At 54.0% G+C, this 20,370-nt stretch overlaps 1 protein-coding gene and 1 long non-coding RNA gene across 2 annotated transcripts in view; both read right to left on the reverse strand.

Annotated features, from left to right (window-relative positions):
- The window catches only part of PSMD4 (proteasome 26S subunit ubiquitin receptor, non-ATPase 4), a 29,122-nt gene that overhangs the window by 6,490 nt on the left and 2,262 nt on the right, over positions 1-20,370 (reverse strand). The window contains exons 2-20 of the mRNA XM_041407704.1: positions 19,258-19,292; positions 18,774-18,848; positions 17,665-17,795; positions 17,465-17,582; positions 15,779-16,114; positions 13,715-13,831; positions 12,704-12,885; positions 12,201-12,284; positions 11,989-12,037; positions 11,566-11,650; positions 10,899-11,042; positions 9,784-9,919; positions 8,646-8,705; positions 8,177-8,240; positions 3,828-3,865; positions 2,373-2,513; positions 1,365-1,479; positions 359-445; positions 148-216 (exon numbers count right to left, since the gene is read on the reverse strand). Coding sequence (XP_041263638.1) covers positions 148-216; positions 359-445; positions 1,365-1,479; positions 2,373-2,513; positions 3,828-3,865; positions 8,177-8,240; positions 8,646-8,705; positions 9,784-9,919; positions 10,899-11,042; positions 11,566-11,650; positions 11,989-12,037; positions 12,201-12,284; positions 12,704-12,885; positions 13,715-13,831; positions 15,779-16,114; positions 17,465-17,582; positions 17,665-17,795; positions 18,774-18,848; positions 19,258-19,292 — 2,066 coding nt within the window. The remainder of the gene's footprint in view (positions 1-147; positions 217-358; positions 446-1,364; positions 1,480-2,372; positions 2,514-3,827; positions 3,866-8,176; positions 8,241-8,645; positions 8,706-9,783; positions 9,920-10,898; positions 11,043-11,565; positions 11,651-11,988; positions 12,038-12,200; positions 12,285-12,703; positions 12,886-13,714; positions 13,832-15,778; positions 16,115-17,464; positions 17,583-17,664; positions 17,796-18,773; positions 18,849-19,257; positions 19,293-20,370) is intronic.
- LOC121337556 lies at positions 6,530-8,235 on the reverse strand. The gene is made up of 2 exons (XR_005952914.1): positions 8,177-8,235; positions 6,530-6,699 (listed from the first exon to the last, which is right to left on the reverse strand). It is a non-coding gene; the product is annotated as an uncharacterized LOC121337556 (long non-coding RNA).

The following is a 20,370-nucleotide window of genomic DNA, read 5'->3' on the forward strand; positions in this document are numbered from 1 at the left end:
GGCATGGGGAGGGTTTGGGATCCAGGGAAAACCCTCAAGGACTGACCTCGTTCCCAAAAACACCCGTCAGGATTTTCCAGCCCCAACACGGAGCCGGGAGAGGCCCCAGAATTCCCTGTGGAATGTGGGGACTCCCAGGATTCTCACCTCCTCCCCAAAGTTGATGATGTCCACGTTGACCTTCTCCTTCTTGAGGCGCTTGGCCAACTTCACCAGCTGGGAAGAAGCAGGAATTCCCCGGGATCAGCAGCAGCTGGGATCCGGCCCAGCACCCGGATCCCACAGAAATTGGGGATTGGCTCTGGAATCGGCCGCCCAGCTCCGAGGGGTCCCAGCCCCGCTCCCGCCCGGCACTCACGTCCTTGTCGCTGTCGTGCACGGGGCTGCCCACGAAGGCGATGATTCTCATCTTGTGGTTCTTGCCCTGCCGGTGCTTCAGCGCCAGCTGCACAAAAACCCGGATTTGGGGCCATTCCCGGGAAAACGGGGATCCCCCAGACCCAGATCCCGGGATCTGCTCCAGGGGGTGGGGATTGAGGGGGGCAGGACAGGGCTGGGCTGAAATCTTGGGATTCAGGGGGGGTTTCTGTGAAATTTCCATGGATTTATGGTGGACTTCCATGGATTTCTGTGAAATTTCCAAGGATTTCTGTAAAATTTCCATGGATTTATGGTGGATTTCCATGGATTTCTGTGAAATTTTCATAGATTTATGATGGATTTCCAAGGATTTCTGTAAAATTTGAATGGATTTCTATGAAATTTTCATGCATTTATGATGGATTCCCATGAATTTGTGGTGGATTTCCATGGACTTCTGTGATATTTGCATGGATTTATGGTGGACTTCCATGGATTTCTGTGAAATTTCCAAGGATTTCTGTAAAATTCCCATGGATTTATGGTAGATTTCCATGGATTTCTGTAAAATTTCCGTGCATTTATGTGAAATTCCCAGGCATTTATTTCCATGGATTTATGGTGGATTTCCATGGATTTCTGTGAAATTTCCATGGATTTATGGTGGACTTCCATGGATTTCTGTGAAATTTCCAAGGATTTCTGGTGGGTTTCCATGGGTTTCTGTAAAATTTCCAGGCACTTATTTCCATGGATTTATGGTGGATTTCCATGGATTTCTATGAAATTTCCACAGATTTATGGTGGATTCCCATGGACTTCTCTGAAACTCCCATGGATTTCTCCTTTAACACCTCCCCCACCATTTTCACCACAAACACCCAAGGAAACCCAAATTTCCCCACCTAGGAGCCCGGGCAAAGCCAACTTCCCACAGCCAGGCCCTGACGCCTTGTGGGGCGCCGGGAGGGGCGGGAATTCCCGGGAATGCCGCCGGGACTCACGTGGGCCACGCGGATGCCGGTGCCGAAGGTGATTTTGCCCTTGGGCTGCACCGTGTGCAGCTTGGACAGGATGCGCCCGGTGTCCGGGGTCAGCGTGGTCAGCACCTCGCAGTTACTGCGGGAACAACGGGAATTCTGGGGGAACCGCCAGGAATCTGGGGTGGATTTCCCCCCCGGGGCTCCCTCAGGGAGGAGATTCCCCCTGGCTCAGCTCCTCACAGCCACAGCAGCGACTCCTGGGGATTTCCTTGGTGATCTGGGAGGGAATTCCCTGAATTCCCAGATTTCCCCACCTCCAACGATCCCCAAATCCCTCCCATTCCGAGAATTCCTGAAGTTCCCACCTCCAAAATCCCAAGTCCCTCCCATTCCAGACCAGCCCGACTCCGACTGGGAACGAGCCATTCCCAGCTCGTTCCCAACAATTCCCAGCTCCTTCTCCCTGAATTCCCAACCTTCCCTGCCTCCAAAATCCCTCCCATCCCAGGTGGGAACGAGCCATTCCCAGCTTGTTCCCAACAATTCCCAGCTCCTTCTCCCTGAATTCCCAACCTTCCCTGCCCTCCAAAATCCCTCCCATCCCAGGTGGGAATGAGCCATTCCAAGAACTCCTGAAGCTCCCGTCCCCAAAGTCCCTCCAAGTGGGAACGAGCCATTCCCAACTGTTTTCCAAGAATTCCTGAGCTCCCCAGCTCCTCCCTGATTCCCCCACCTCCAAAATCCCTCCCAGTCCCAGCGGGAACCAGCAGCCCTCAGTTATTCCCAACAATTCCCAGCCCCTCCTCTGTGAATTCCCCACCTCCCTCGATCCCAAAATCCCCAGACCCCTCCCCTTCCAGGCGGGAACGAGGCATCCCAACAATTCCTGAAGCTCCCCCCGTGCCACGAGCCCAAAACCCCCATTTTCCAAGCGCTCCTTCCCGGTCACTCCCAAGCGGCTCCCCACCGTTCCCAGCCCCGAAATCCTGGGAATTCCCGACGCTGGGAATTCCCGGGAATGCCCCTCACTTGGCCAGGGTGATGAGCCCCACGTTGTTCTCGGGGTTGCTGCGGGTTTTGGAGTGGCACACGATGTTCACGGCGTCCTGCTGCGCCTGCAGCCGCGTGGGCAGGAAGTCCCCGTTCCGCATGTACTCGCTGTTGTCCACGCTGCAATTCCCAAAAAAAACCGGGAATGGCGCCAGGGGATCCCAGGAGACTCCCTCTGCTGGGGTGGTTGGGGTTTTGTGGGGGAAAAATGGGGTTTAGGTGCCTAAAATTGGATTTTTTGGGGGAAATTGAAGTTTATTCTGCGTGTACTCGCTGTTGTCCACGCTGCAATTCCCAAAAAAACCCTGGGAATGCTGCAGGGGGATCCAGGGAAATTCCCTTTGCTGGGGTGGTTGGGGTTTTGTGGGGGAAAAATGGGGTTTAGGTGCCTAAAATTGGATTTTTTTGGGGAAAATTGAAGTTTGTTCTGCGTGTACTCGCTGTTGTCCACGCTGCAATTCCCAAAAAAACCCTGGGAATGCTGCAGGGGGATCCAGGGAAATTCCCTTTGCTGGGGTGGTTGGGGTTTTGTGGGGGAAAAATGGGGTTTAGGTGCCTAAAATTGGATTTTTTTGGGGAAAATTGAAGTTTGTTCTGCGTGTACTCGCTGTTGTCCACGCTGCAATTCCCAAAAAAACCCGGGAATGCTGCAGGGGGATCCCGGGAAATTCCCTTTGCTGGGTGGTTGGGGTTTAGCTCTCCAAGATCTGCTTCATTTTAGGGAAAAGAGATTTATTCCAGCCTAAAATGTCATTTTTATGGGAATGCAAAGGTTTTCCCCACAAAAAATCTTCATTTTTCTTTGGGATACCTGACATCCATTCCCCAAAGTCTCCTTTTTTTTGGGAATGACTGATGTCCATCCCCCCAAACCTGTGACTTTTTGGGAACTGCTGACGTTCATCCCCCCAAAATCTGCGTTTTTTGGGAACAGTTGAAGCTCATCCCACAGAACCTGCCCCGTCTCTGCCTCAGCCCCTCCCTGTCCCCTCAGCCCTCCCCTCACGCCCTGTCCCCTCCTGTCCCCCGTGTCCCCTCTTGTCCCCCATGTCCCTCCTGTCCCCTCTCTGTGCCCCCAGGCCCCTATGTCCCTCCTGCCCCTCTTTGTCCCCTCCTGTCCCCCATGTCCCTCCCTGTCCCCCTCTCTCTCCTCAGCCCGTCCCCTCTTTGTGCCCCCCGGCCTCTATGTCCCTCCCTGTCCCCTCTCTGTCCCCCCATCCCCTCTCTGTCCCCCCTGTCCCCTCTCTGTCCCCCCTGTCCCCTCACTCCCCGCTCCCCTCAGTCCCGGCCCGCTCCGCCCCCCCCCGCCATGACTCAGGGGAAGCGGCCGGGCGGGCCGGGGGTTGCCCGGGGGGTTCCCGGGGGTTGCCCGGAGGGTTCCCGGGGGTTGCCCGGGCGTTGCCGGGGCCTGCCCGGCGCTCCCGGGGCTCTCACCACACCATGGTGCTCTCCAGAACCATCTTGGCTCCTTCCTCCCCTCAGCGCCGGCCGCTCCCCGAAACGCCCAACAACGCGCCCGCTGATTGGTCCAGACCCCGCGGCCAATCAGCGCGCCACGTCTAGGCGAGGTGCGGCGCGGAGCATGCTGGGAGTTGTAGTTCTGGGCTGGGCGGGACACCACCCGGGTGACACCGCTGTCCCCAAAGGGTCCGGACTGTCCCCAAAGGGTCCGGACTGTCCCCAAAGGGCCCCACCCCCCGTGGGGTCTGCGAGGGGCTCTGAGAACAGCCCGGGGGGGGCTCCTGTCCCTCTGTGCCATCCCAGGGTGTCCCCCTGTCCCCAAATGTCCCCAAATGTCCCCCGGGTCCCCCCGGGTCCCGAGGCAGAGCTGGGGGCTCCCGCCGGCCCCACCTCGCTCCTGTCCCTCTGTGCCGCCCCAGGGGTGTCCCCAGGGTCCCCAAATGTCCCCCGGGTCCCGAGGCAGAGCTGGGGGCTCCCGCCGGCCCCACCTGGGGACAAGGGTGACAACAATTCCAGGCTGGACACGGCAATTCCAGGAATTCCATTCCCAATCCAGGAAAAATTCCATCCCAAATTCCGGGGAGGTTCCATGAAATCCATCCCCACATCCGGGAACGCTCCCGGCAAAGTCCCCGAAAACTCCAGGGGAATTCCACGGATTCCATCCCCAAACCCAGGAAAAGTCCGGCCCAAGTCCAGGGAATTCCATGAATTCTGTCCCAGGCCAGGAGGATTCCACGGATTCTGTCCCAAATCCGGGAAATTCCGTCCCAAATCCAGGAAATTCCATCCCAAATCCAGGAAATTCCGTCCCAAATCCGGAAAATTCTGTCCCAAATCAGGAAAATTCCATCCCAAATCCAGGAAATTCCGTCCCAAATCTGGGAAATTCCATCCAAAATCCGGGAAATTCCATCCCAAATCTGGGAAATTCCATCCCAAATCAGGAAAATTCCGTCCCAAATCTGGGAAATTCCGTCCCAAATCTGGGAAATTCCATCCAAAATCCGGGAAATTCCATCCCAAATCTGGGAAATTCCATCCCAAATCAGGAAAATTCCGTCCCAAATCTGGGAAATTCCGTCCCAAATCTGGGAAATTCCATCCAAAATCCATGAAAATTCCATCCCAAATCTGGGAAATTCCATCCCAAATCTGGGAAATTCCATCCCAAATCTGGAAAATTCCATCCCAAATCTGGGAAATTCCATCCCAAATCCAGGAAATTCCATCCCAAATCTGGGAAATTCCATCCCAAATCCAGGAAATTCCATTGCAAATGTGGGAAATGTCCATTCCAAGTCCATGAAAATTCCAGAATTCCATTCCAGGTCCAGGAGAATTCCAGGAATTCCGTTCCCATCCCGGGAAGAGCCAAATCCTCTTTTTCTCCTGGAAAATTCCCCCCACAATTCCCAAATTTTCCCCTCTGGAACAGGAAAATCCGCCCCCCCCCCACCCCAAAAAAAATCCCCAATCCCAAAAATTCCAGCCCCTCCCCCCCCAGCCTCTGGATGGGGAGAATTCCCAGGAAAAAGGGGAATTATCCCAAAAATATTTAAATATTCATAAATATTCCTTTCTGGAGGGGGGGAATTGGGGAAAAAAGTGGGAAAAATTGGAAAAAATTGGGGAAGAAAATGGGGAAAAAATTAGGGAAAAATTGGGGGGAAAAATGAGGAAATTGGGAAAAAATTGGGGAAATTTCCCCTCCTGATCTGATAAAAAATGGGAATAAAAGGGGACTGGGAGGGCCTTTGTCTAATATAGACAAACATTCCAAGGAAAAGGGAAATAAATCCATGGAATTGTCCCCGAATCCCCTCGGGCAAGGCAGCTCCGAGGGGAAATCTGGGAATTTGGGGCAGGAAAAATCAGATTTCCTTAAAAAAACCTGGCCAAGGGAAGAGCCCGGGGAGGAATTCCCTCCCTGCTCCACGTCCCGGGCGTCGGCACAAAAATTCCAGGCTTGGTATAAAAATTCCAAGTGGGAATTGGGGGGAAAAAAAGGAGATTTTTCCATAAAAAAATCAGGGATGGAGAAGAAATCAGCCCCAGCCCCGGGGGCTGCTCTGGGATTTTGGGAATTTTGGGATTTTTGGGATGCATCCAGGTGGGAAATTCCTCCTTCTGAGTTTGGGGTTTTTTTTATCCCATCCTAAAATTTGCTCAGGGAATTTTGTGGGATTGTCAGAGGTGTTAAAAAAATGGGATTTGGGATGAGAAATCCTTAAAAAATCCGGGGGGAATCCCAGGATGGGCTCGGATTTCAAAAATGCCACAAAACGCCCCAAAAAAATCCCCAAAAATCCCAAAAATTCCTCGCAGATTGTGGGAAAAGCTTCCCAAAATTCCTGCTGGGAAAAGGGAGGAGGAGCCAGAGCTTCTCCAGGATTTCTCCTCCTTTTTTCCCCGTTTTCCAAGGGATTTCCCACGGAAAACCCGGAGCAAATCCCGATTTCTGAATAAAAATGAAAAGCTAATAATTAATAATTAACAACCCCAAGAATTCCCACAGGGCTGAAAACCGGGATGGGATCCTACCGAAATTCCAAAAAAAAAAAAAAAAAATCGGGAAAAAAATCCAAAAAAAAAAAAAAATTCCAAAATTCCCCCCTCCCCCCACCAAAAAATTCCACAAAAAAAATCGGCGCGGCTCCGACTCCCGCCGGGAATTTTCCAGGAATTCTCTCCCGTGTTTTCATCCCAAAATCCGGGAATCCCTGGGAATTCCGGGTGCCTGTTCCCGAGGTTTCCATCCATCCCTCTCTGGCTTTTCCCAGAATTCCAGGGGAATCCCGAGGACGTTCCCGGGGCAGCTCCAGCAGGAATCCCGAGGCGCTCACTGGGAAGGGAAAAAACCGGGAATGAGGAAGTTGGGAATGCCTGGGGCTTATCCCGGAATTCCCAGGGGGAGGCTGGGAATGCTCCGGGTGGGATTTGGGATGCTCCTGACGCTCTGGAATGAAGGATTTCCCTCCTTTTTCTCCAATTCCAGGGATTTTGGGGCCTTCCAGACACTCAGGAATGAGGAATTTTCCTCGTTTTTAAACAGACTTACCGGAATTTTGGGAAGGAATTTTCCCCCAGATGCTGTTGGGATTAAAGATGGGAAATCTGGGAATGCTCCTGGTGGGATTTGGGGCACTCCAGACCCTCTGGAATGAGGGGTTTTCCTCCTTTTTCTCCAATTCCAGGGATTTTGGGGCCTTCCAGACACTCAGGAATGAGGAATTTTCCTCGTTTTTAAACAGACTTACCGGAATTTTGGGAAGGAATTTTCCCCCAGATGCTGTTGGGATTAAAGATGGGAAATCTGGGAATGCTCCTGGTGGGATTTGGGGCACTCCAGACCCTCTGGAATGAGGGGTTTTCCTCCTTTTTCTCCAATTCCAGGGATTTTGGGGCCTTCCAGACACTCAGGAATGAGGAATTTTCCTCGTTTTTAAACAGACTTACCGGAATTTTGGGAAGGAATTTTCCCCCAGATGCTGTTGGGATTAAAGATGGGAAATCTGGGAATGCTCCTGGTGGGATTTGGGGCACTCCAGACCCTCTGGAATGAGGGGTTTTCCTCCTTTTTCTCCAATTCCAGGGATTTTGGGGCCTTCCAGACACTCAGGAATGAGGAATTTTCCTCGTTTTTAAACAGACTTACCGGAATTTTGGGAAGGAATTTTCCCCCAGATGCTGTTGGGATTAAAGATGGGAAATCTGGGAATGCTCCTGGTGGGATTTGGGGCACTCCAGACCCTCTGGAATGAGGGGTTTTCCTCCTTTTTCTCCAATTCCAGGGATTTTGGGGCCTTCCAGACACTCAGGAATGAGGAATTTTCCTCGTTTTTAAACAGACTTACCGGAATTTTGGGAAGGAATTTTCCCCCAGATGCTGTTGGGATTAAAGATGGGAAATCTGGGAATGCTCCTGGTGGGATTTGGGGCACTCCAGACCCTCTGGAATGAGGGGTTTTCCTCCTTTTTCTCCAATTCCAGGGATTTTGGGGCCTTCCAGACACTCAGGAATGAGGAATTTTCCTCGTTTTTAAACAGACTTACCGGAATTTTGGGAAGGAATTTTCCCCCAGATGCTGTTGGGATTTAAGATGGGAAATCTGGGAATGCTCCGGGTGGGATTTGGGATGCTCCTGATGCTCTGGAATGAAGGATTTCCCTCCTTTTTCTCCAATTCCAGGGATTTTGGGCTGCCCAAAGCCCCGGGTGCGAGGGAAGAGCCGATCCCGCTGCATTCCCAGGAAATTCAGGGATCCAACCCCCCCCAGTCCCTGGGAATTCCCGTTTTTTTTTCCATGGAAAACACTCACGAAGCTGATCTCGGTCTCCTGCAGCTCCTCCAGCTCCAGGGGCAGGGAGGGGCCGGGGGATCCGCTGGAAAAACAACAGAAAAACGGGAATTTGGGGGGAAATCCAAGAAATCCCAGGCCTCAATCCCAACCCCCTGCTGTTCCCAGGAAATCCTGGGAAAACCACCTGAAAAGCATTGGAAAATCCGGGTTTTCCCATGGATAAGGAGAAAACGCCATGAAAATTCCACGGAATTCACGGATGAAGCGGATCCCCGGGGAATTCCAGATGAAATTCCCGTGCACGGAGAGAATCCTCCAGGTTAATTCCTCCCGGGAATTCCATGGGATTTGTGGATGGAGAGAACGTTCCCTGGGAGCCCCACAGGAATTCCAGCCCGGGGAGGAGGAATGGGGAACACCCCAGATCTGGGAATTTTCCCCAAACCCCTCGTCCCGGATTTCCCGGGAAGATCCCGGAGAATCTCACCTGGGCAGGGAGGGGGCGGGAGCCGCGCCGGGCCCCGGGTGCACCTCCACCCCCACGGACCTGCGGGAGCAACGGATCAGACACCGGGATTTGGGATCGGCCACGGGGATTTGGGATCGGCCACGGGGATTTGGGATCAACCACGGGGATTTGGGATCGGCCACGGGGATTTGGGATCAACCACGGGGATTTGGGATCGGCCACGGGGATTTGGGATCGGCCACGGGGATTTGGGATCGGCCACGGGGATTTGGGATCGGCCATGGGGATCTGGGATCGGCCACGGGGATCCGGGATCAACCACGGGGATCTGGGATCGGTCACGGGGATTTGGGATCGGCCACGGGGATTTGGGATCGGCCACGGGGATTTGGGATCAACCACGGGGATTTGGGATCAACCACGGGGATTTGGGATCGACCACGGGGATTTGGGATCGGCCACGGGAACAGATCTGGGATCAGCTGTGGGAATTCCCGGTTTTCCACAGGGGCATTCCAGGGAAACCTCCCCGAGAGGGGCTGGAGCGGGGCAGAGCTCCCAGCGCCTCGGGAACGGCCCCAAAAACCTCGGGAATGATCCCAAAAACCGTGGGAATGGTCCCAGACCCCTTCCCCTGATCCTGAACCCCTTGGGATTGATCCCAAACCCCTCAGCAATGATCCCAACCCCCTTTTCCCAATCCCAACCCTCTCTCCCAATCCCAACCCCCTTTTCCCGATCCCAACCCCCTTTTCCCAATCCCAAACCCCTCAGGACTGATCCCAACTCCCTTTTCCCAATCCCAATCCCTTTTCCCAATCCCAAACCCCCTTTTCCCGATCCCAGCCCCCTTTCCCAATCCCAAACCCCCTTTTCCCGATCCCAAACCCCTCAGGACTGATCCCAACCCCCTTTTCCCAATCCCAAACCCCTTTTCCCAATCCCAAACCCCTTTTCCCAATCCCAAACCCCCTTTTCCCGATCCCAAACCCCTCAGGACTGATCCCAACCCCCTTTTCCCGATCCCAATCCCTTTTCCCGATCCCTTTTCCCGATCCCAACCCCCTTTTCCCAATCCCAAACCCCCTTTTCCCGATCCCTTTTCCCGATCCCAACCCCCTTCCCTTCCCGCCGGGATCCCCGGCCCCGCTCCCACCTGCTGGGGGGGGAGGCGCCGGCGCTGCCCAGGGAGGGGCTGGACAGGGACGGGGACAGGGACAGGGACAGGGACGGCGCCACCGAGGCTCCGCCGGCGTCCGGCACCGAGCGCGGCAGCAGATCCGGCCGGGAGCCTGCAACGGGAACGGGGTCAGGAACTGGGAACGGGGTCGGGACACTGGGAATGGGGTCGGGAAACTGGGAATGGGATTGGAAACTGGGAACGGGGTCGGGAAACTGGGAATGGGGTCAGGAACTGGGAATGGGATTGGGAAACTGGGAACGGGGTCAGGAACTGGGAACAGGGTCAGGAAACTGGGAACGGGGTCGGGAAACTGGGAATGGGATTGGGAAACTGGGAATGGGGTCAGGAAACTGGGAACGGGGTCGGGAACCTGGAAATGGGGTCGGGAACTGGGAATGGGGTCGGGAAACTGGGAACGGGGTCGGGAAACTGGGAACGGGGTCAGGAACTGGGAATGGGATTGGGAAACTGGGAATGGGGTCAGGAAACTGGGAACGGGGTCGGGAAACTGGGAATGGGATCGGGAAACTGGGAATGGGGTCAGGAACTGGGAATGGGATGGGGAAACTGGGAACGGGGTCGGAAAAGTGGGAATGGGATTGGGGTCCAGGAATGGGATTGGAACCCTGGAAATGGGAACCTGGAAATGGGATCGAGAGCCAACAAAGGGAATGGGAACAGGGTCAGAAAACTGGGAATGGGGTCAGGAAACTGGGAATGGGATTGGGAATGGGTTTGGGAAGGGGACTGAGGTCAGGAATGGGATTGGGAAGGGGACTGGGGTCAGGAATGGGTTTGGGAAGGGGACTGAGGTCAGGAATGGGATTGGGATCGGGAATGGGATCAGGAATGGGATCGGGAATGGGTTTGGGAAGAGGACTGGGGTCAGGAATGGGATTGGGAAGGGGATCGAGAAACTTGGAATGGGATCGGCAAATTGGGAACGGGACTGCGAGCTTGCAACAGGAACGGGAATGGGGCCAGGAATGGGACTGGGAACCTGGGAACGGGGCTGGGATTTTTGGGATGAAAGGGGCATTCCGTGGGATGAGAGCGGGGGTTTTTGGGACGGAAGCCCCTGCGCCCACCTTGCTCCAGGTCCGGCTCGGCGCCCGGCGGGGCCCGGGCGTCCCCCGCGGCCGGGAGCTGGTTCGGGAGCGGGATCCCCCCCTGGCAGCTCCTCCTGGGAACGGCGCCGCCGCCCCGGCTCTTCTTGGACGGCGAGGCCTTCACTGCCAGAGGGAAATCCATGAGAACCGCGGCTTTCCCGGGATTCCGGCGGCGCTGGGGCAGGGAGGGGCGGCGGCAGGAGGAAAAGGGGGGAAATCCACGAGGGAAGCGTTTCCCAGGGGGAATAAAGCAGGTTTTTAGGGAGGTTAAGAAGCAGGAGAGGAAGGAAAAGGTTGGAAAAGTGGGGGGAAAATCCCCAAAAAACAAAAAGCGCTTTTGTGACTTTTCCAGGGAATTTTTATGTCAGGAAAAGGAAAAAACAAGCTGGAAAAAAAAATAGGAAAAAGCTATAAAAAAAGCAGGAAAACCCTGAGAAAAAAAAAGGGAAAAGACTCATTAAAAAATCTCTTTTCCACCTTTTTTTTTTGGGACGGAGAAGGAGAAAAGCTGGGAAAATCCAGAAAAAAAGCTGGGAAAAAAAGGGGGGAAATGGGGAGCAGGGCCGAGATCTGGGAATTGCAGAGGGGAAAGTGGGAATTGCAGAGGGGAAAGTGGGAATTGCAGAGGGAGCTGCGGGGCACTCACGTGGGATCCTGCGGAACACCGTGTGGCACATGAAGCGCTGGAAGCGCTCGGCGTAGAAGCTGGGCCGGTGCACGGACACCGTGTCCTGGAAGCCGGGAAAACGGGAATGAGCCCCGGAATTCGGGAATTCCGGGCAGGCGGGGGGAGCTCCGAGGGGCTTGGGGGGAAATTTCAGGATTTTGGGAATGAATCCCAGGAATTGGGGTGGGAATCGCAGGAATTCGGGGGGAAAATCTTAAAATGTGGGGGGTTCCATTAAAAGCTGGGGATTTTCCTTTAAAACTGGGGGTTTCCATAAGAAAGGGCCATTTTCCCCTCAAAAAATTCTGCTTTTCCATAAAAATCCTCACCTTTTCCATAAAAATTCCCATTTTTCCATAGAAATTCCCACTTTTTCCATAGAAATTCCCATTTCCCACTCACCCCATCGTGCACCAGGGCCTTCCAGGAGTGCTCGAGCTTCTTCACGAACCTGCGGGGAGGGAATGGAGCAGAAATTCCCAGGAATTCCCAGAAATTCCCATGGAGCTCCCAGGGTTTGAAGCCCACGGCGGAAACTGCTGATCCGGGGGGATCCCAAGGGCCAGGAAATGTGGGTTAATTAACGGGTAGTTAATTAGTAATTGATGACTGACCTGTAGGACTGCAGGACGTCGATGATGCCGATGTAGAGCAGCAGCCGCTCCCCCCGGGAATTCCGGGCGGGAATTCCGCCCATCCTGGGAAAGGGCAGCAGGGAATGGGGTCAGGAAATGGATCAGGGAATGGGGTCAGGGAATGGATCAGGGAATGGGGAATGGGGTCAGGGAATGGGGAATGGGGTCAGGGAATGGATCAGGGAATGGGGTCAGGGAATGGATCAGGGAATGGAGAATGGGGTCAGGGAATGGATCAGGGAATGGGGAATGGGGTCAGGGAATGGAATGGGGGAATAGGTTAGGGAATGGATCAGGGAATGGGGAATGGGGTCAGGAAATGGATCAGGGAATGGGGTCAGGGAATGGATCAGGGAATGGAGAATGGGGTCAGGGAATGGAATTAGGGAATGGGGAATGGGGTCAGGGAATGGGGTCGGGGAATGGGGAACGGATCAGGGAATGGATCCCAGTAAACCCCAGCGATTCCCAGCCCATCTCACTGGTCTTCAGTCTCGATGGTGCCCCCCCGGCGTGCCTCCCCCTGGATGGACTCCATGGCCGTGGAGTAGAGCGCTCTCTGCCCAGCCCAGACCATCCCAGTAAACCCCAGTAAACCCCAGTAAATCCCAGTCCATCCAAACCCCAGCCGGCGGCCGCGCGCTCGCGCTGGGCCTGGTCCAGGCTGTGGATGGCCACCAGCAGGCTGTAGTCCATGATCTTGAAACTCTGCAGCACCTGCCCGGGGAAAGGGGGGTTGGGGAAGGGCACCCGACGGGAAACGGGCAAAATCGGGGCCGGAGCGCGGCTCGGGGTCTTCCAGCGTTCCACAGGAAAGCGCGGAAACGCGGGAAAGGGGAACCAGCACCAGTCGTCCATGAAAAACGGGAAAAGAAGCACAGCACTCACAAACTTCCCCCCAAAAAAAGAGGAGAAAGCACAGGACACCCCCAGTTTTCCACAAAAAAGAGGAAAAAGCACAGAACACCCCCAGTTTCCCCCCCAAAACCCAAAAAAAAGCACGGAACGTCCCCAATTTCGGGGTTTGGGGGTGAGTCAAAATCACACATAAAATGTGGGAAGAGCATCAAATCCTTCTGGTTTGGGGGGTTTGGGGTTGGGGATGTGGCAAAATCGCAGGTAAAATGTGGGAAGAGGTGCAAATCCGTCTGGTTTGGGGGTTTGGTATGGATTGTGGAGGTTTTCCATGGATTTTTGGGGTTTTGGGGTTGGGGATGCGTCAAAATCATAGGTAAAATGTGGGAAGAGGGGCAAATCCTTCTGGTTTGGGGGGTCAGGCATTTTTTTCATAGCTGATACAGCTCTTTATAAGAGTGAACAGAATTGGAGAGTTACAGCAAGGGACATTTTCAATTGTGGTCAGCTGATTTTCAGCAGATCAGAAAGTGTTGAATGAAAATACACACCTGTGTTTTACCAAAATTCAAAAGTTTCCTCTTGCATGTTGCTAACCTGACTCTGTTCTAACATGGACCAAGGTAAAAGTTACTTACTACAGTTTTCTTCATCAGAATTATCTCCACAATCATTCTGGCTGTCACATCTCCAGTGATCTGGAATGCAGTTGTTGTTTTTGCACTGGAACTCATGAGGTCCACAAGTTTTTTTATCTGTAATTAGAGAGAATAATGTTTACAGCACTGGAAACAAAGAGTCAAAATGAGAAACACTCCCACTAAATGCATTATAAAGTTACTGGATACATATAAGTACAAGCAACCATAATATTTGAAGTTTTACTTTCACAAATAATTTATCAATTTCCCCTAAAACACGGGAAAGGGGGAACCAGCACCAGTTGTCCATGAAAAAACAGGAAACGAAGCACAACACTCACAAATTTCCCCCCCAAAAAAGAGGAAAAAGTACAGAACAGCCCCAGTTTTCCCCAAAAAAGAGGAAAAACCACAGAATAACCCCAGTTTTCCCCAAAAAAAGAGGAAAAAGCACAGAACACCCCCAGTTTTCCCCAAAAACCAGGAAAATATGCTGAACACCACCAATTTTCCCCCAAAAAACCAAGAAAAAAACACAACCCACCCCCAATTTCCCCAAAAAACCAATGAAAATCCACAAACCACCCCCAGTTTCCCCCAAAAACCAGGAAAAAACACAAAACACCACCGATTTCCCCAAAAAAACAAGGAAAAACCACAAACCACCCCCAGTTTCCCCAAAAAACCAATGAAAACCCACAAACCACCCCCAATTTCCCCCCAAAAACCAAGAAAAAAACACAAACCACCCCCAATTTCCCCAAAAAACCAATGAAAAGTTTCACAGGGTGGGGATGCGTCAAAATCACACATAAAATGTGAGAAGAGCATCAAATCCTTCTGGTTTGGGGGGTCACGGGGTGGGGGTGGGTCAGATTGGCGGGGAAAATGTGGGAAGAGGGGCAAACCCTTCTGGTTTGGGGAGTTTGGGGGGGGGGGTGAGTCAAATTTGGCAGGGAAAAGGTGGGAAGAGGGGCAAACCCTTCTGGTTTGGGGAGTTTGGGGGGGGGGGTGAGTCAAATTTGGCAGGGAAAAGGTGGGAAGAGGGGCAAACCCTTCTGGTTTGGGGAGTTTGGGGGGGGGGGTGAGTCAAATTTGGCAGGGAAAAGGTGGGAAGAGGGGCAAACCCTTCTGGTTTGGGGAGTTTGGGGGGGGGGGTGAGTCAAATTTGGCAGGGAAAAGGTGGGAAGAGGGGCAAACCCTTCTGGTTTGGGGAGTTTGGGGGGGGGGGTGAGTCAAATTTGGCAGGGAAAAGGTGGGAAGAGGGGCAAACCCTTCTGGTTTGGGGGGTCACGGGGTGGGGGTGAGTCAAATTTGGCAGGGAAAATGTGGGAAGAGGGGCAAATCCTTCTGGTTTGGGGAGTTTGGGGGTGGGGGTGGGTCAGATTGGCAGGGAAAATGTGGGAAGAGGGGCAAATCCTTCTGGTTTGGGGATTTGGTATGGATTGTGGGGGGTTTTCCATGGATTTTTGGGGTTTTGAGGTTGGGGATACGTCAAAATCACAGGGAAAATGTGGGAAAATCATCAAAATCCCTCTGGTTTGGGGGTTTTCTTTAAATGTTGAGGTTTTTCCATAGACTTTTTGGGTTTTGGGGTTGGGGATGTGTCAAAATCACAGGAAAAACGTGGGAAGAGCATCAAATTGCTCTGGTTTGGGGGTTTTGTTTGGATTGTTGGGGTTTTCCATGCATTTTGGGGTTTAGAGTTGGGGATGCATCAAAATTGTAAATAAAATGTGGGAAGGACATCAAATCGCTCTGGTTTGGGGCTTTTGTTTGGATTGTTGGGGTTTTTCCATGGATTTTTTTTGGCGTTTTCCATTAATTTTTAGGGTTTTGGAGTCGGAAATCATTCAAAATTGCAGACACAACTTGGGAAGAACATCCAGATCCCTCTGGTTTGGGGGTTTCGTATGGATTGCTGTTTTTCCACGGATTTTTTTGGTGTTTTCCACGGTGTTTTGGGCTGGGAAAGGGCTCACACCCAGGGGGACGAGAGCAGTTTTCCATGGATTTTTTTGGTGTTTTCCACGGTGTTTTGGGCTGGGAAAGGGCTCACACCCAGGGGGACGAGAGCAGTTTTCCATGGATTTTTTTGGTGTTTTCCACGGTGTTTTGGGCTGGGAAAGGGCTCACACCCAGGGGGACGAGAGCCCAGCCCCACGGGGGGGCGCTCCTCCGGGATTTCCCGCATTCCCAGGGCCGGGAATTCCCAGGAATCTCTGGAATTCCGGGCGCTCTCACCATGTAGTAGCCGGGCAGGAGCTTCTGCAGGAACTCGGCCTCCTTGTGCTGCACGGTTTTGATGATGAACTCGTCGTCGCTGGAGACGTAGAAGAGCGAGCCGCTGGCGCCCGAGTTGGAGAGCTCGATGAGGGGCTCGCTGCACAGCGAGTACTGCGGGGACACGGGACACGCGCGGGGCTGGCACCGCGGCACGGCCGGGGGCAGCGCGGCACTGCGAACGGGGACGGGGGATTGGGATAGCCTGGGGACAGCAGGGGACTGGGGTGGGAAGGAAAAACATAAAAGGGAAAGGGAAAAGGGAGCTCTAGGGAAGGCAAGGGGAATTCCAGGGAGATCCAGGGAAGGCAAAGGGAATTCCAGGGAGATCCAGCTGGGAATGGGAACGGGAATGGGGGACAGCCTGGGGACAGCAGGGGATTGGGAACGGGAACGGGGGATTGGGAATGGGGGATTGGGATTGCCTGGGGACAGCGCGGGACTGGGAACGGGGACGGGAATAGGGGACAGCACGGCACTGGGAACGGGGACGGGGGATTGGGATTGCCTGGGGACAGCGCGGCACTGGGAACGGGAATGGGGGACAGCCTGGGGACAGCAGGGGATTGGGAATGGGAACGGGAATGGGGAATTGGGATTGTCTGGGGACAGCACGGCACTGGGAACGGGAACGGGAATGGGGGACAGCCTGGGGACAGCAGGGAATTGGGATTGGGATTACCTGGGGACAGCATGGGACTGGGAACAGGAACGGGAATGGGGGATAGCCTGGGGACAGCAGGGAATTGGGAACGGGAACGGGAATGGGGGATAGCCTGGGGACAGCAGGGAATTGGGATTGGGGGATTGGGATTGCCTGGGGACAGCAGGGAATTGGGATTGGGGGATTGGGATTGCCTGGGGACAGCAGGGAATTGGGATTGGGGGATTGGGATTGCCTGGGGACAGCAGGGGATTGGGATTGGGGGATTGGGGGATTGGGATTGTCTGGGGACAGCAGGGGATTGGGAATGGGGGATCGGGGATTGCCTGAGGACAGCAGGGGATTGGGATTGGGAATGGAGGATTGGGGTGGAAAGGGGAATAGCAGGGGATTGGGAATGGGGAATTGGGACTGCCTGGGGACAGCAGGGGATTGGGAATGGGAATGGAGGATTGGGGTGGGAAGGGGAACAGCAGGGGACTGGGATTGGGGATTGGGATTGCCTGGGGACAGCGGGGAATTGGGGTGGGAAGGAAAAACATAAAAGGGAAAGGGAAAAGGGAGCTCTAGGGAAGGTAAGGGGAATTCCAGGGAGATCCAGGGAAGGCAAAGGGAATTCCAGGGAGATCCAGGGAAGGCAAAGGGAATTCCAGGGAGATTTAGGGAAGGCAAAGGGAATTCCAGGGAGCTCTAGGGAAGGCAAAGGGAATTCCAGGGAGATCCAGGGAAGGCAAAGGGAATTCCAGGGAGATCCAGGGAAGGCAAAGGGGAAGGGGAAGGGGAAGGCATGCCCAGCTGACCAGGTAGTCGTCGGGGCGGATCCCAAAGAGCTCCCGGAAGTAGCGGAAGGCCACGGGCGCGTAGGTCTTGAAGCGGAAGTCGTTGTAGTGGTGGGCGGGGGTCAGGTTGCTGCCCTCGCTGCGGGGACACGGAACGTTCCGGAATGGCACCGGGGGTCCCGGGGGAACGCGGCGCCCCGGGGGGGAGCGGGAGCGCTGACCTGGGGAAGAAGATGCTCTCCACCACGTAGAAGTCCTGCATGAGCACGTCGCGCTCGGGCTTGGTGCTCAGGCTGCCCACGGTGTGCGTGATGCCCAGCTGGATGGCGCCCTTCAGCGCCGACGACGTGGTCTGGGACAGAGCGGGCGGCACGGGTCAGGGGGAACGGGAACGGGATGGCACGGGTCAGGGGGAACGGGAACGGGACAGCACGGGTCAGGGGGAACGGGAACGGGATGGCACGGGTCAGGGGGAACGGGACAGCAAGGGTCAGGGGGAATGGGATGGCACGGGGGAATGCGAATGGGACACGGGACGGAACGGGAGCGGGGGAACGGGACGGCACAGGTCACAGGGGAACCGGAATGGGACGGGACACGGGATGGAACGGGAATGGGGATTACAGAGGGAACGGGGTTATGGGGGAACGGGAACGGGAATGGGAACAGCAGGGACGGGAATTGCAGCTGGGACAGGACAGGGTTATGGGGGAATGGGGGATACAGAGGGAATAGGAACGGGGTTATGGGGGAATGGGAATGGGGGTTACAGCTGGAATGGGAATTATAGCTGGAATGGGGGTTACAGCTGGAGTTACAGCTGGGAATGGGGACTACAGCTGGAATGGGGGTTACAGCTGGGAATGGGAATTACAGCCAGGAACAGGGAAATGGGGATTCACAGCAGGGACAGAGGTGGGAATGGGAATGTGGAAAACAGGGGGGATTCCAGTGGGAATGGGAATTACAGCTGGAATGGGAATAGGGCTGGGAACTGGAATTCCAGCCAGGAATGGGGCTGGGAAAGTCTGGAGTGCAGTGGGAATGGAGGGGATTGGGTGGGAAAGGTTCAGTGGGAACTCAGTGGAAAGGGGAGAGATTCAATGGGAACAGATGGAACTCAATGGGAATTGCAAGAATTCCATGGGAATGAGAGAAACTCAATGGGAATAGAAATCCAGTGGGAATGGGAACTGGATGAGAATTGAAATGGGAAAAAAGCCCCCCAAAAAATTCCCTTTTCCCTTCATTTCCATGGAACATCCTCCCATTGCCACAGCGATCCTGGGCAGAATTCCTTGCAATCAGGGGAAAAAAAGTGGGAATTTACCTTTTTGTAGGTGGTTTCTCCCGTGGAATCCACTCCTCTGTGGCCTTTCCGGATGGTCTGGGATCCTCCCGGCATCTTGGGAAAAGAAAAAAGGGGAAGAGAGAAAAAAACCTGGAAAACTCAACTTTTTAACAGGATTTTTCCCACCCAAAAACACCTGGAGTCCATGGAAAGCTGGGCTGGGTTTTTCCCACGGTAATTCCAATGTTTTAGGAGGAATTTTGGGAAAGGTGCAAATCCCAATGCAGTGATTCCCGGCCCAGGGATCCCAGGATTCATCCAGGAGTTGTTAAATTGAATTTTTCCAGGGGTTTTTGGGGTGGTGCCAGGATAGATTGGGGTTTTGGAGCAGGAATTCCCTCGGGAAGGGTAAATTCCCAAAATTCCCATGGGAGGAGCTGCTCAGGCTTGGAAAAAGGGCAGGAAAAGGAGGAAAAGGAGCAGGAAAAGCTGAAATTTGGGATTTTTCCAGCCTGGAACTCACCTCAGGAGTCAAGGACTTTTTGAAGGTGTTGGATCCTGCCAAAAGAAAGGAAAATCCACGCTCAGAGAGGATCAATCCCAGAAAAGAAAGGGAAAACCCCAGAAAAAGAGGGAAAATCCCACAAAAACAGGGGGAAATGCTACAAAGCACAAAAACTGAATTATCCCACCCGCACACGCTGCTCTCCTGGGGTTTCTGGCTCCAAATTCCAGGAAAAAAAAGATGGATAAAGAGCCAGAAAATCAGGGATCAGGCCTCAAATCCTTCCAGGGAAAAGCGAGGAGCAAGGAACTCCTTCCCAGATGGAATCCTTACGGACCTGAGCCCAAAATTTAAGGTGAAAAAAAGCGATTTGGAGCTGAAAAAAGGTGGGGTAAAGGGCTGGGTTCTCCCAGCAATTCCGCCAGGCTCGGCACAAGCCAGGAAAAACGCCGGCTCCAAAAGCCAAAAATCGGCTTTTTTAGCCCAAAAAGAGCCTCGGGGGCGGCGGATTCCCGGTTTTCCAGCCCTTTCCCCGGCCCCATCGCTGCTCACCCAGCAATCCCCGTGGCTCTGCTGCCGCTCCCGGGCCCTTTTTGGGATCTTTCTGGGATTTCGGGATCCCCGGGAGCTGTTCCCACCCCCGGTGAGTCACCGGACGGGAACGGGAATCGGATTTCCCTGGCACCAACAAAGTTCTCCCTCCCCGCCCCGCTCCCACTTCTTTTTGGGGGTTTTTTTTGGGGGGGATTTTGGGGTTCTCAGGTCCCCCCCACCCCCGTGCATTCCCAGGGGTTTCACTGGGAAAGGAAAGCTCGGAATTTGGTTTTTCCTGGGAAAAGTTGGGCCCAGACTGCACTGGGCACCTGAGATACCCCCAGGAAGCTCCAGATACCCCAAAATCCCCTCAGGAAGCTCCAAATCCCCCGAAATTCCCTCATGAAACTCAAAAACCCCTCCCCAGAAGAGTCCCACCCCTCCCCAAGAACAACCCCGTAAAGACCCCAAAGATCCCCCTCAGCCCCAGAGTTGGACACCCCAAAAGAACCCCCCGAAGCCCTTCAGTCTCCCAGCCCCAAACCCATCCAAAACCCCCAAAGACCCCCCCCCCAAAAAAAAAATCCCTCACCCCTG

This window comes from Onychostruthus taczanowskii, unplaced genomic scaffold, assembly GCF_017590055.1.
Source record: "Onychostruthus taczanowskii isolate IOZ18803 unplaced genomic scaffold, ASM1759005v1 scaffold279, whole genome shotgun sequence".
Classification (NCBI taxonomy): domain Eukaryota; kingdom Metazoa; phylum Chordata; class Aves; order Passeriformes; family Passeridae; genus Onychostruthus; species Onychostruthus taczanowskii.